Source organism: Schistocerca piceifrons, chromosome 8, assembly GCF_021461385.2.
Source record: "Schistocerca piceifrons isolate TAMUIC-IGC-003096 chromosome 8, iqSchPice1.1, whole genome shotgun sequence".
NCBI classification, from domain to species: domain Eukaryota; kingdom Metazoa; phylum Arthropoda; class Insecta; order Orthoptera; family Acrididae; genus Schistocerca; species Schistocerca piceifrons.
This window is the reverse complement of record NC_060145.1, coordinates 330,825,078-330,840,559: the sequence shown is the minus strand read 5'-3', so window position 1 is coordinate 330,840,559 and position 15,482 is coordinate 330,825,078. Positions and strand designations below refer to the sequence as shown.

General features: G+C 38.0%; 1 protein-coding gene across 4 annotated transcripts in view; it reads right to left on the bottom strand.

The window, feature by feature from the left end:
- Positions 1–15,482, bottom strand: part of LOC124711147 (palmitoyltransferase app-like) — a 156,975-nt gene that overhangs the window by 82,966 nt on the left and 58,527 nt on the right. For all 4 annotated transcript variants that reach the window (XM_047241043.1, XM_047241044.1, XM_047241045.1 and 1 more), the window contains exons 4-5: positions 11,508–11,645; positions 11,253–11,407 (exon numbers count right to left, since the gene is read on the bottom strand). In XM_047241043.1, coding sequence (XP_047096999.1) covers positions 11,253–11,407; positions 11,508–11,645 — 293 coding nt within the window. The remainder of the gene's footprint in view (positions 1–11,252; positions 11,408–11,507; positions 11,646–15,482) is intronic.

Here is a 15,482-nt window from a genome sequence, read left to right as displayed (position 1 = left end):
TCTCCTCGGGAGGTATAAGTAGGGGGAAGCAATATATTCGATACCTCATCCAAAAATGCACCCTCTCGAAACCTGGACAGCAAGCTACACCGCGATGCAGAGCACCTCTCTTGCAGAGTCTGCCACTTGAGTTTGCTAAACATCTCAGTAATGCTATCACGCTTACGAAATAACCCTGTGACGAAACGCACCACTCTTCTTTGGATCTTCTGTATCTCCTCTGTCAACCCGACCTGGTACGTATCCCACATTGATGAGCAATACTCAAGTATAGGTCGAACGAGTATTTTGTAAGCCACCTCCTTTGTTGATGGACTACATTTTCTAAGGACTCTACCTATGAATCTGAACCTGGCACCCGCCTTACCAACAATTAATTTTATATGATCATTCCACTTCAAATCGTTCCGTACGCATACTCCCAGATATTTTACAGAAGTAACTGCTACCAGTGTTTGTTCCACTATCATATAATCATACAATAAAGGATCCTTCTTTCTATGTATTCGTAATACATTACATTTGTCTATGTTAAGGGTCAGTTGCCACTCCCTGCACCAAGTGCCTATTCGCTGCAGATATTCCTGCATTTCGCTGCAATTTTCTAATGCTGCAAATTCTCTGTATACTACAGCATCATCTACGAAAAGCTGCATGGAACTTCCGACACTATCTACTAGGTCATTTATATATATTGTGAAAAGCAATGGTCCCATAACACTCCCCTGTGGCACACCAGAGGTTACTTTAATGTCTGTAGACATCTCTCTATTGAGAACAACATGCTGTGTTCTGTTTACTAAAAACTCTTCAATCCAGCCACACAGCTGGTCTGATATTCCATAGGCTCTTACTTTGTTAGCAGGCGAAAGTACGGAACTGTATCGAACGCCTTCTGGAAGTCAAGAAAAATGGCATCTACCTGAGAGCCTGTATCTAAGACTTTCTGGGTCTCATGAACAAATAAAGCGAGTTGGGACTCACAAGATCGCTGTTTCGAATCCATGTTGATTCCTACAGAGTAGATTCTGGGTTTCCAGAAATGATATGATACGCGAGCAAAAAACATGTTCTAAAATTCTACAACAGATCGATGTCAGAGATATAGGCCTATAGTTTTGCGCATCTGCACAACGACCCTTCTTGAAAACTGGGACTACTTGTACTCTTTTCCAATCATTTGGAATCTTCCATTCCTCTAGAGATTTGCGGTACACGGCTCTTAGAAGGGGGGCAAGTTTATGCGTGTAGAATCAAACTGGTATCCCGTAAGGTCCAGTGGACTTTCCTCTGTTGAGTGATTCAGCTGCTTTTCTATTCCTTGGACACTTATTTCGATGTCAGCCATTTTTTCGTTCGTGCAAGGATTTAGAGAAGGAACTGCAGTGCGATCTTCCTCTGTGAAACAGCTTTGGAAAAAGGTGTTTGGTATTTCAGCTTTACACGTGTCACCCTCTGTTTCAATGCCATCATCATCCCAGAGTGTCTGGATATGCTGTTTCAATCCACTTACTGACTTAATGTAAGACCAGAACTTCCTAGAATTTTCTGTCAAGTCAGTACATAGAATTTTACTTTCGAATTCACTGAATGTTTCACGCATAGCCCTCCTTACGCTAACTTTGACATCGTTTAGCTTCTGTTTGTCTGAGAGGTTTCGTCTGCGTTTCAACTTGCAGTGTAGCTCTATTTGCTTTCGCAAATGAGTCAGTAAAATTTTAAGTAATGACGTAAGTGTCTGGTTTTCTGGGCTTGAAATTCTTCTAAGTGGCTGGCCCTCAAAGTGTTAGGCTTTAAATGAAAATGAAACACTCTGTGATTTAAGAAATTCAAAGCACATTCTCACATGAACATAACTAATATTGTGTAAAATTAAACGTACTTTGAAAGTAATGCTTTTCAAACGACAAATTGCAATATTTTTTGGCGACCTGTTAGAAATCTGAATTTCGTAAATCATATTAAAATCCGTAATTCGACTTCTAGAGCATATTTGTATGTCCAGATTCACAAAGAAGTAGATCCCAAGCTGTGGTTTTCGGAATGCAAATTTTCTTGAAGTACCAGTACTGTATTATCTCATGTTTAGTTCTATGGCATAATGCCAAACGTCGCAAAAGATAACAATGTGCACTTGAAATTCCGCAAAAGTTGACACTATCCAATAGTGTTTCAAATAAATTGACAGCCTCTGTGGAAAAGGTTAATCAAAGACATTTTTTTTTGCAAATCATCAAAAAAAACTTCATTGTTCCTCAAGGGAATTAATACCTGACTTCCAAAAACCTGGTAATAAAATAAAATCAGAAAACTGAAACTAATTACATATTTTAGCCTTCCATAATTATGTAATATTTTAATTTGCTACATAGCTCCCGGACACAGAAATCCGTTTTGTTCTAGAGAGCTGTAAACCAAGACGAAACAGTAAAATCACTAAACATAAACACGGTTCACATGGAGACTACCCCTCATGCCACTACAACTCCGAATGCTCTGCGTATGCACGAATCTGGCAGCTTGGGTGTACCAGAGAAATGTTTCCAGGTATCATCTGGCTGCTTGTTTCTACTGCTGATACAGCTCGTGTCTAGTTACCTTGGATACAGCTAACAGCCGCACTTATAGTAGCCAGAAGCATAAGAAGGTACTGCTCATACGCGACTCAACTGCAACTGTGCATACGCATAAGCCTGCTGTCAACTTCTCAAAAGAACCTAATGTTAACTGCTGTTTGGAAGCAGTTTGTTGTATTGCAGTCTTCAACTTAAAGTCTTTAACACACTTTGCTGTTGGCAGGCAATTGTGTGTGCACTGTGTTTTATTGTTGTAAATGGCACATTTCCTTTGCAACTTAAGTTTTTTCCCCCCTCGTTTAGATTTTATTGCTGCAGTATTATATTGCAGTAATGGGCTAAAGTAAAATTCTTTGTTAGAGTATTAGTTCTCACCAGTCAAAACTACAAAAATTTAACTGAACACTAAAACAATGAAAATTCCCTAACTGTTAAAAATTCCCAGTTTTTTCCCAGTTTTCTCCCAGATGAAAAATTTCCCGGGTTTTTCCCGGTTGTCCCGGAGCATATACACCCTGTAATAAAAAAGAAAATATAATTTAACAACAAAAAGTAAATACAGAACAAAACATCTGCGACAGGATTAAAAAAGGTTCCAGTGAGATTTGATCTGACATTAAACTGGAAACAACACATATTGGAAGGCACATCCACTCGCTTATGTAAACCGGATATAAGGACTTACAAAGATACGCCACTCAGTTGATACATTTCTCTTAGGTGATAACAGTAGTCATGCCAGGTTGTGGTCGAAGTAATTACAAATAAATACATCCATTTTTAGTATTTTTACTATGACCATTTGTCTATTTGTTTATATGTTAGACCATTACAAAATGTAATCTTTTACAAATTAAGGTTTAAAGCATTAACTGCACAGGTCTTTAAAAAGAGAGACAATTGCCTCCTCTTAGACTCGAATGCATGTCCTTTACATTCGTTCATAAACCGGCAACCCATGCAGTAAGCCATCGAAACAGATGTGAAACACTCATCATTGCAGTAATTCTAGCAATGTGGAATCCCTATATTTCAACCATTTCTACGTGACCTAATAATGATTTTCAAAAGAAATGATACGATGAGTTAAATTTCAATGAATCTTGACATATACTGTATCCTATCTATCATATTGCTTCTATTTGATAATGTAAACACCAAGCTGAAGCTGTACAGACTGCCAGAGTTGTGAACACTGGACTTCTGAACTTGGGCATGTGCAATGCTCTGTTCTTGTACTATAAATTATTCAGGCCAGGCAATCTTTTTTGCATGTCATTGTACATACTAACTTTCTTGCCTTGAGAAACAAGAATGGATAGCCCAGTATTATGTAGCTATTCCAATAGACTGGCACACTATTTTATCATGTCTCTTGCATACAAACAATGTCACATTTTGGTCAAAAAAGAATATGATAAACAAAACAGAAATTATTTGTTGGGCAGACTATGCAATGTAAGGAAAATGAAAAAAAAAATTGTTTTTAAAGAAAAAGACCCATACAGACCAAACATTTTTGTTAATAATGAAATATTTAAAAAAAATTAAATATTTTAAACATCTAAAATGTGACATTAAATATGAATATGGTACGAGATACTTATAAGAAACTAACCCAATTCTTATATAAACAACAATATGTAACTGCGCTAACAATAAAATTTAGTAATTAGACAGCATTAAGAATAAGGATGTTGGGAATGACCTGAAATAAAATATGGAAAATAAATAAAAAAAAAAAAAAACATGAAAAGAGAACAAATTGGAATGAACACTTGCAAGTATTATTAGCACAAGATTACCCCTCAAAATCAGACGTAGACAAACCTAAAGAGATAAACTGTCAATGAAGACTAAGAAACAGATTGGTATACACAAGATGCGGATCCAAACACTTTTAAGTGTAGTAGTAGTAATAGTAGTAGTAGCAGCAGCAGCAGCAGCAGCAGCAAAAGAAGAACAGGAAGAAATAAAAATTCCAGTAGGTATTTAACACATACCGTAGATTTAACACTTACAAATTTCTATTTTAAGCAATTATACTACAGCTGTCACTATCACTTTCATCTTGGTTATGATGCAGTTCTGATTCTACACATCACAAATCATCTGACAATGTGCAATGAAGCCCATCAGTACTGTTCTATAATATTAGAGGTTCAAATATTACACTCAAAACCAAAAACTCGACTTTCCAATAGTGATGCTTATGTTCTGATATGGACATCATTTGAAAACGGCAACTTTAATATCTCATGGCACAGGCTCCCTGCAGAGAGCTGCAGTTTTATGTCTAAGTGAATGTTTCATTTGATCAATAGATCCCAAACTCAAACCCATCTCACAGTTAACTCATATTCTGATGTCATGCAAGCCTATAATTAATTGACTTTAAGGAAAAATTGCAAATAAAATTTGTGAGAAGTTAAAATTGTATGCTGGTCTGGGGCTTTGCTGTGGACACCTGCATATCAGAGGCAGCGATCTATAAGCAAGTCACCTGAACATGAGCTAAAGATCGAGTCACAGATTCAACATGCTACAAGAAGAGAGAAAGACGAGGGATTAACATTCCATCAACAGTGAGGTCACTAGATGCAAAGCACAGGCTTGGATTGGTAAAGGATACAGAGGGGAAATGGGCCACTTCCTTTTCTGGTGTCCCCTGGGGCATTTGTCTCAATCAATTTACGAAAATCATGGAAAATCAAAATCTGACGGCTGGATGAAGATTTGAACCATGAACTTGTTACAGCCTCCTCTTCATTCATAATCAGCTGCAATGAGGACATCTTACTGCCATGTTGTGAGACCATACACTGCAGTCACTGTTTAAACTCAGGCTGAAACATCTCTGTTGACAACTAATACAAGCTCTTCCTTCCACTAGGACTCTGGCTATAGCAACTCACCACTGTAGCTCAATACCAACTGCTTGTACAGACAAAAGTGGGAAATGTAATATCTGACTTTTAGAAACACTTGTTTTATATATAATAAAGTTGTGACTAATTTTCTGCCGGTAAGGGACAAAGATCATGCAATTTTTGTAGTACAGAAGCTGGATAACAATATCCAAGCTTTTTTTTACTTAGTCTTACACCACTCTTAACTGCCACTCTTCAAACTGTCCCAGAAAGAAAAGACTCCATTTCTACATCTAACAACATAATCAGTGTAGTAACAAAGGAAAACAATACTGGGTTGTGGAATGGGAGAAAAGCCGTTAGGCTAACTCAATGGCAAGTCAAGGGTGGAATAACATTACAAAATGCTTCATCTGTAACACTGAAATGTGGTCCAGAGAAAACATTAATTGAGGGAACTTCACTGGGGCTCTAAACAGACGGCGGAGTTAATTTATTCCTGGTGAAATAAGTTTCAACACTGTCATATGTGCAGCACACATCTGATACATTTCCAACAACTGGCTGAGATTCTTCTGAAGAAAACGACAATAAACTCATTTCATTGTGGCAGATTACTGTCACATTTACAGGTCACATGATTGTTGTGAAGGTAGGCATTTTATGTGAGTTCTGCTAATGTAAAAGCTAAGTGAGCAATGGAAGCTGTCTATAGATAGCTGTCTACAGACCAAAAATATTCAATGAAGGTAAAAGCTGAAGTGTAGTTCAAAGCAGTTCTGAATTTATTAAGAGACTGCAGAGGTAACATAGGAGCAACATTACACTCAGAAGACATGGCTGCTGTCAAAACAGTGCAGTGTGGAATGTGAAAGTGTGCCAGGAAAGCAAAAAGACATATTGATAATGGGAAATTTAATCGTGACATTTTATGGAACTCACAACATAGCACTGACACTGGTTATTAAGTAAAGGATAAATCAGTACTGGTTCAAATTGTACAACACTATTTGACCATCTGCATAATTTGTTGAAATACAAGTAGGTGTTCTAACAACAAGATATTATGCCAGACAGTGCATTGATCGTTTCAAGGGTAAAAGCACACAAGCTTGGTTCTGAAATTGTTTTCCACCCACTCCATTCCAGAGATTTGCCACCAAGTAATTTTTTTCCTGGTTTCTAACCTCAATAAAATCTTCACAGGTTTTTTTTTTTTTTTTGCCACAAAAGACTGTGAGAGTGACATTTCAGAAACACTACTCTCCATCTTCTGGTAAATTTCTGGTGTGTCAGTCTCTCTCTTCATCAGTGGTGGGCATTTAAATCTCACAATGGCCACTCTACAACAGTTTAACAGAAGGCCAGATAATTGTTTACACAGCTGATAACTTGCATCCACCATCCACTGTTGACTTGTGTGGTGCAGACTGTTGGCTCTCCTATCTCATTGCTTTAAAGGCTGGTTGTGAAGCTGCACTGCAGGCAAAACTCTAGTCAAACATGCATTTTTGGTAAGAAATTTTCATTGAATGAATAAGTTTTCCGTGGAATAAGTAATTACTGTACTCAGTTGAAAGGGACAAACGAAAATTTTCATTGACGAAATAAACTGATTCAATGGGAATCATGATTGAAAATAATTTGTGGTTTCTGAAAAAGGGAAAAAGTGACTGTTTCTAAACAACTTTTCAGTCTACCCTCAATATACTACCCACGCACATTTCCTCGGGTATGAGCGAGCATGCGCACACGCTCGTGCCCATGCCCACGCGCAAGCCCAGCTGCACAGGTTGTCTTCTTCATTACAAATATGGCAGTCCACTCAGAATGTGGTGGTTACAGTTGGAATAGAATGCAAAAACTGATTGTGAGGCACCATTTGTGAGATCTGAGATTGGTCCTTGCTCATTGTGATTTTACAACGCGAACCAGAAAAGCAAAAGCAGTCTACAACAACAACATAACCAGATGCTCATAAGGCATATATAAGACCGAAATTCATAGGATTAACTCTAAGGAAATGAAATTCATCCACAATCCAATCCTTGAAAGCTGTTCATTAGTGGAAGTGTTTACAAGGTAGGACGAGTAAAATATATAGAGAAGATTCAAAGAAGAAGAATATTTTTCATTACAGGTTCAATTATTCAACATGTGAGTAGTGGCGATACTAAAGCAAATCAAGTACTGAGCGCTACAAGAGATGTGTTGTGGGTTACCGAGAGGCTGATTGTCAAAATTCTAAGAAGGCTGGCAGGAAGAAAGCAAAAAGGGAGATTAGCGTTTGACATTTCACTGATGAGGTCCTGGGAACAGTGGGTAAAATTCATGCAGATCAGAGATTGAAAATGATTTATTTGAAAATAATTTTATTTACATCAATAGATGCAAAGTGAAATTTTCATTACAATGACCAGTGTCTGCTGTATTCATCATCTTCAAATTTGACCATCAAATTGTGTCATAAACAGATCTGAAGGTTGCCATGCACACCTCAAAAGGGTAACTGTGTGAAAATTTTGTATTGCAATTGCTGATAGAAATTAAATTATATGGGAATGCAGACTTTCTCAGCACATTTCAATTAAGGGAATGAGTTAGAAACTTGGTGAAACACTTTGACAACATGGCACCATGATTCTACTGACAATCCAAGAAGATTTCATCGAAGGACAGAAATATTTTCAAATAAAGGCTCACTAAATGGAGTACAAGATTAACTTGAGAAAGATGAGGGAAGATATAGGCTAAGACATTCAGATGGGGATTTGAAATGTGTCCATTTCAAATGTAAGTCCAGTGCCCTCACCTATACAAAACTTAGCTTAGTGCGCAACAAGGAGTGTCGAGCTACATAGTTTTTCCTCACTTATGTGTCATGAAATTACCACGACGGTAAAATCAGAGAAATTTGAACATTTACACAGACTTACTGATAAAAAATTCTTGCTGTACAATTTTTGCAAATAGAACTAAAGACATGGTGAAGTTATAATTGCACACACCGAAGATGGTAAACAGAGTTAAAATGTAAACGTGGTTATATTCATTATGAAGATAGTAACTGTTCTAAAGAACAGATACCAATTATGACCATGCAGCTTCTCTAGAAAGAAATGGTAACTAATCAAAACCCTCAGCTGCCAACAGGTGTTGTTGATATACCTCAATGTGGACAGCTGAAAATGTGTGCCCCGACCAGGACTCGTGCTTGGGATCTCCTGCTTACATGGCAGACGCTGTATCCATCTGAGCCACCGAGAGCACAGAGGATAGCGCGACTGCAGCGACTTAGCCCCTGCACGCTTCCCGTGAGACCCACACTCCCAACTGTCCACAAACTACATTTGTAATGTTCCTAAAGGATATTTGCTCATTCACTCACTACTCGCACCAACTAAGGTGACGATTCCCGTAAGAGTTCGGGCAAAGTGTGCGCATTCGAAAATAACAGCAATTTTTGCAAAAAAATAACAGCAATTTTTGCAAAAAAATAACAGCAATTTTTTGCAAAAAAATAACAGCAATTTTTGCAAAAAATAACAGCAATTTTTGCAAAAAAATAACAGCAATTTTTGCAAAAAAATAACAGCAATTTTTGCAAAAAAATAACAGCAATTTTTGCAAAAAAATAACAGCAATTTTTGCAAAAACTAACAGCAAATTTTACAAAAATTAAAAAGTAAAAAGTAAAAAGTAACACCAAATTTTACAAAAAAAAGTTGGCAAAAACATCGAATTTTGCAAAAATAGAAGTGAATTTCAAATAACTACAGAATTCGTAAAACACCACCTAATTCAGTAAAAAACCACTGAATTTGAAACAAAAACCTACATTGAAACTTGCATGAAACACCTAATTCGGTAAGAAAACAACACTGAATTTGGAAAACCACCAAATTTAACAAAAACAACCCTGTATTTGGCCTAAAACAGCACCAAAATCTAAAAGGCAATGGAAATCGGCAAAAACACCGAATTTAGCAAAAAACTGAACATGGCAGGAGGGGGGGGGGGGGGGGGGGCAACATCGGATTTGGCAATAAACCACGTGGAATGTGACGCAATAAATCAAATTTTGCAAAAAATAACACTGAATTTGATTAGAAATAACATCAATTTGGCTGTAAAATAACATGAATTTTTCCTGCCCCTTATGATATACAATATTGCTTTACTTCTCTATAACTTAAAAGAACACTCTGCGACTCGCAGTTCTTTGAATGCTGCCAACCATTTATCCTACATTTTTCTATATTCCATCAATATTTCAGTTGGCATTAAAAGAGAAATATAGATCTATCTACTTTGAAACATATTTAAACAACATTAGTGTTTCAAGTTGTACGAGAACAGTGTCTAGCTGCTGCCTTCTTTGATAAATATAAGGGGTGATCAATAAGTTTCCATACAAAGTGCATATCGTCCAGAATCAGCATGCCACTGGGCAAAATTGCCTGCTGTGAGCATTGAGGCAATCATCCCACTGACGCATCAAGTTGAAGATACCCATTTGAAAAAACACCACGTCCTGCTGAGCGAAAAAGTCCTGCTCCACGTCCCCATCTGACAGGAATTGTTGACCCTTCAAGACTGTAGGTGCGATAATTGCATGGGGAAAGAGGACTACAGGATGGGGGCTCTAGTGTCTCTGACTTGAGTCAGCAGAATGTCTAAATTACAACATTTTCTATATGGGGACATGCACTATCACAAAGCAGCAGCACCCCTCTACAGTGAACCATTGCACAATGGTGGCTTTCGAGACATGCTGCCTCATACAAATTCTTCACTCTCCGATGGATGCCTAGCGGTGTTTGTGCTTTGGCAACCAAGAAAAGAATATCATCATGTTGGTCCTCCTCAGATGCACTTCGTAATAACGTCATCATAGTTATATTTTTGAATTTACTGCATCCAAGTTGGAAAGACATGAATGCCACACTAATCCCTTGCCTCCATGTTAGTGCTTATATACCTAGTCACATTTGAATTGCACTATGTTTCATATATGCTGAGGAATGTACTCAAACAGAAATTTTTTGATCGCCCCTTATATGGTGTAGCATCAGGACCTAATGAATAGCAATAATGTGTAATAGCTGACTGTAGTGTGTTCCTACACACACACACACACACACACACACACACACACACACACACACACACACACACACACACACATCAGCAGTGTTATCAACATGTGGTGTTTTTTTTCTAATTCACAAGTAATCTATAAACAATTAAGCATTATAAAAGAAATTTGTGCTCACTACAAAAGTTTCACAGCATAAGAATTAGACATTTAATAATTAAGCATGTTTCTTCCCACTACAGTAGTCTGCAAGAGCACATCTCAGTTTCATACACTTTTTTTTTCTTTTCATAATGTAAGGAATAAAAGTTACAACTTACACAACAGTAGAGGCACTTAATCACCAGAAGGCACATAAAGAAGACTAAGAACCTTGCTAGCTTTCAGAAAAATTTTGTTTCAGAACAATAAAAGTGCACACACTTGCACCATCTGTCCTTTGTTGCTGTCTCATGATTGAGTACGTTTGTGTCCTCTGTATCTCTAAAAAGGATTCATCCAAAGGCTAGCAAATTTCTCAATGTAGTTTATAAGCCTTTCTATGACTCAGGAGCCTCTACTATCTTGTGAGTTGTTGTCTTTACTCCTTAGGTTCCTTAAATTATTTTCTTTCCAGCAGATCTTCCGATCACCTTATTTAGTTGGCTTTTCTGTCCAAACAAATATACCATTTCACAATTACAATATAAAAATGACAAAACAACTAACGTCTTCATTTGTAGTCTGGTTTGACGTGGCAAGATAAGTGTGAAAGCCCGCTAAGCCAATAACGCTCCACACACTGAAGAAGCAGACGAGGCTTACAATAACACTGGCTGGAGAGTCCTTAACAGCATCAAGGAATGGACGGTCATCCTTTGTAACTGGAAAAGTGGCAAGAAAATCATCAATATACCGTTTTCAAAACTGAAGCTTATCAACAACATTCAAAATGATTCTATATATCTGACAAATTTTACTTACGTAATATTAAATGTGTAATAGCACAAGCAAATATAAAAACGCAGAGAAAAGCCAGTGATACGATGAACATATAGAAGTAGCGATAGTTTCTTTTGCCGACACAGTTTCCAACCCAAGGGCAGTGGTGGTCAAAACGATCTGGCAATAAAAACAAAGAAATGTCAACCACAATACTATTGCCACTAACACAAATAGAAACTGTTCAGTAGTGCAAAGGTAAAACTTAATATTTTATTTAGTCACACATTTATTTCTCCTGCAAGACCAGGATTATCCTTACAGGATCTACTAATATGAAATATGAAAGTCGATATTGGTTAAGAGAAACAATGAAAGAATACACGCATAATAAGACTATCGATGTTATGTTAATAATAGAAGTAGAAGCTGTAGTACCAGTACTGCGAGTTACCATAATGAGAACAATTACAACGTACAAATAACTTGATGCAATAGTCAGATCTATACTGAAGGGACATGATTGTCTACATCTAATAATTATTCAACAAGTAGTAAGTAGTAGTAGTAGCAGTAATTGTTGATGTTGTTGTTGTTGTTGTTGTTGTTGTTGTTGTTGTTGTTGAAGCAGAGAGGTGTTCATTTACTGTCTTGCTGTTGGAAGCAGGTGTACAAAGGGTAACAACTGTTTCTCCTTAAACAAGCCTTGATGACAAAGCATTCATTAGTTATTTACCCATATTGTGGCACCCATAATTATAACTGTTTATTTTGAATGGATTTAATGATCACTCATATAATGGAATTAATTTTGTATGCTGTTGGATGCCCTTCCTGTCACAGTCTTATTATAAGTGACCAAAGGAAATCATTTACCCTATTAGTAATTGTTTCTATTTCAGAAGCAACAATTATGAGAAATACTCCTCGGTTTCTGCATTCACAACATTCAGAAGAAAGGCAATCAGATGGATACCATGTTTTCTTGACATTCAGAATGCTTTCGATGAATTTCTACAATGTTATTTTAAGTCAATAAAGCATGGGAGGGACGGAGGGAGAGAGAGAGGGAGAGAGAGAGAGAGAGGGAGGGAGGGAGGGAGGGAGGGAGGGAGGGAGGGAGGGAGGGTGATGGCGGCAGAGACCAGAGGGGCAGTCGAGACTGGGGTGGAGAGGGGGTAGAAGCAGAAGGGGGTGGAGAGGGTGTAGGAGGAGAGAGGGAAGAAGGGGATGGGGTGGAGAGGGGGTAGAAGGGGAAGGGTGTAGAGAGGGGGTAGAGGGGGTAGGAGGAGGAGGAGGAGGAAGTGTAGGAAACAGGAGAGGGCAGAGAGCACTTTTTCTACTTATGCTACGGAAATACTTTTCTGAACGTTTTAAGTGGGTCTCCCTTTGTTTTTGTTTTCACAAAAACTTATACAGCTGTAATACCAGCCTGAGGCTTGGTGGATACCTCTGCCTCTTGTGTTAGGCCACTAGCCATAGTGACAACTACTTATGCTGCATCAAAAGCTAAGTGCTAGAATATGTGTATCTGTGCTTGAACAAAAGATAGTGCCAACCCAAAAATTGGTCTTGTGAAGATAACCGCAATATATAGCGTAGATAAAATCCTTGTGACTATATTTTGTCTTTCTGTAGTATTTCAGATTGTTTAAAAATAAAAATTCCAAATCAATTCATAAGGGTTGTACTGTCTATAAACTCTTGATAGTTTTATGAACATAAGAGAATTTTCCTTTCATGGATGAAAAACTTATATGTTAAGCAGAGCCAAGTGTGCTCAGAAAATTTCCTTATTATTTTCTTGAGTTTGGAGGAGGAGAGGAGAAAGAGAGACAGAGAGAGAGAGAGAGAGAGAGAGAGAGAGAGAGAGAGAGAATTAATGTCAAACATGGATGATAACAATTTACTTGTTTCTTCGATGGTAGAAGGATATGCTGTTAAAGATTCCTTACGCAGTACATTTTCAAGATTATGAATGAGAGATGCTTTTGTATATTATGAGCAAATCTCACAGAAAACAATCTCATCAAAACAACATCATCTGCAATAATTCTTGAACAAGTAATGCTACTAACAGAAGGTCCAAAATACAAGCTTTATACTAAGCAAAGTTGGTAACAAATGAAGAGTTTTTATGAGAAGGCAAAAACCACAACTGGTTTCACACCAATTTAAGCACATTCTCAGTTGACATAAATTGTGTCTACAACATTATTTTACACTGTTCTGAAGCCTCTCCCCATCCTTCACATCAGTAATAGATTACAACTCTCTCTCTCTCTGTAATCGTTTAGTCGGATCCGACTCTTCGTGACCCCATGAACCAAATCACGCCACTTTTTCCTGTCTTGCACTTTCTCCCGTAGACCTTCCAGGTTGGAACACATTGCTTCTGTGATGCCATCGATCCATCTCATCCTCTGACATCCTCTTCTTCTAGTTCCTTCAATCTTCCCCAGCATTAATGTTTTTTCCAGCGAGGCATGCCTTCGCACTGTGGGTCCAAAGTAGGTCAGCTTTTGTTTTAACATTAGACCTTCCAGGGAGAAATCTGGTTTAATTTGCTCCAATATTGATCTGCTGGTTCTCTTTGCAGTCCATGGAACTCTAAGTAGTTTCCTCCAACACCACAATTCAAAGGAGTCAATTCTTCGCCGTTCAGCCTTTCTAATGGTCCAGGTCTCACATCCATACATCACAACTGGAAAGACCATAGCCATCACAATATGGATCTTTGTTGCTAGTGTTTTATCTCTGGACCTTATAACCTTGTCAAGGTTTGACATCGCCTGTCTACTGAGCAACAGGCGTCTCCGGATTTCATGGCTGCAGTCGCCGTCAGCAGAGATCTGGGAACCGAGATAACTGAATGTGGTCACTACCTCCATGGTTTCTCCTGCTATATCCCACGAATTGGTAGGTGTAGTTGCCATAATTTTCGTTTTCTTCACATTCAGCATAAGACCGGCCTTTTCACTTTCGTCTTTCACCTTATAGTATAATAAAATAATGGAATAGATGATAATAAAATGCGTGGCTTTTTAAAATGTATTGAATTAATGAGATTAATTTTTCGGCGTGAATGACAAGCACAATAAGCTGAGCTATGCCTGGAAATAAGTCCGTATTAGTTCATATTATTTTGCAGGGCGGAGTAGTTTCTTTCTCCGCGGTAGATTTGTGCTTACCATTCTTTATAATACTATGTTTGGTCGCCGCGTTCACCTTTGAAGTCTTGACCGTGTTCCTATTAAGCTTATCGGATCTTCGTAATTTTCCAAAGTACACAGGTGGGCTTCAGTGGTTGTAATTATTGCACTATTTGAAATAACAACTCACACGACCTTTCTGTTAATAAAACAATACTGTATTTTTCTAAACGGTGCACATATAAAATCCACACTCCTCACTTATTCATAGCGACCCCAAAATGGCGGTCTACAATTACTCGCTAAAAAATTGACGTGCTTCTCACTCTTTCACTAGCTGAGCGCGAATCCCTCCTTCCTCCTACCGGTACCAGAAAAAATCCTCCGTTTATTAACAACTGAAAGTCAAAAAATACATGACGGTAGGCATAGGCTCTATGATGGGCTACCGCTTCATCTTGTCTCTTTGCCTTTAAGGAAGACAAAAACATAAAGGAAATGCAAAAGGTTTATCACAACCTGCTGTAAGAGTGTTCTCAATTCTTCTTCACTTTCTGCCAACAGGATCGTATCATCCGCGTACCTGAGGTTGTTTACATTTATTCCAGCTATTTTAATTCCTGTTTCTCCTTCATCTAGCCTTGCATTCCTCATAACAAGTTCTGCATACAGATTGAATAAGTACGGTGACGCAGCCTTGCCGGACCCCTTTCTGAATCTTTATCCATTTCGTTGTTCCATTCATAGTTCTCACCGTGGCTTCTTGGTCAAGGTATAAACTCCGTATTAGATGAATGAGGTGATCTGGTACACCCATGTTTTTCAGTACGTTCCACAATTTGTTGTGATCGACGCAGTCAAAGGC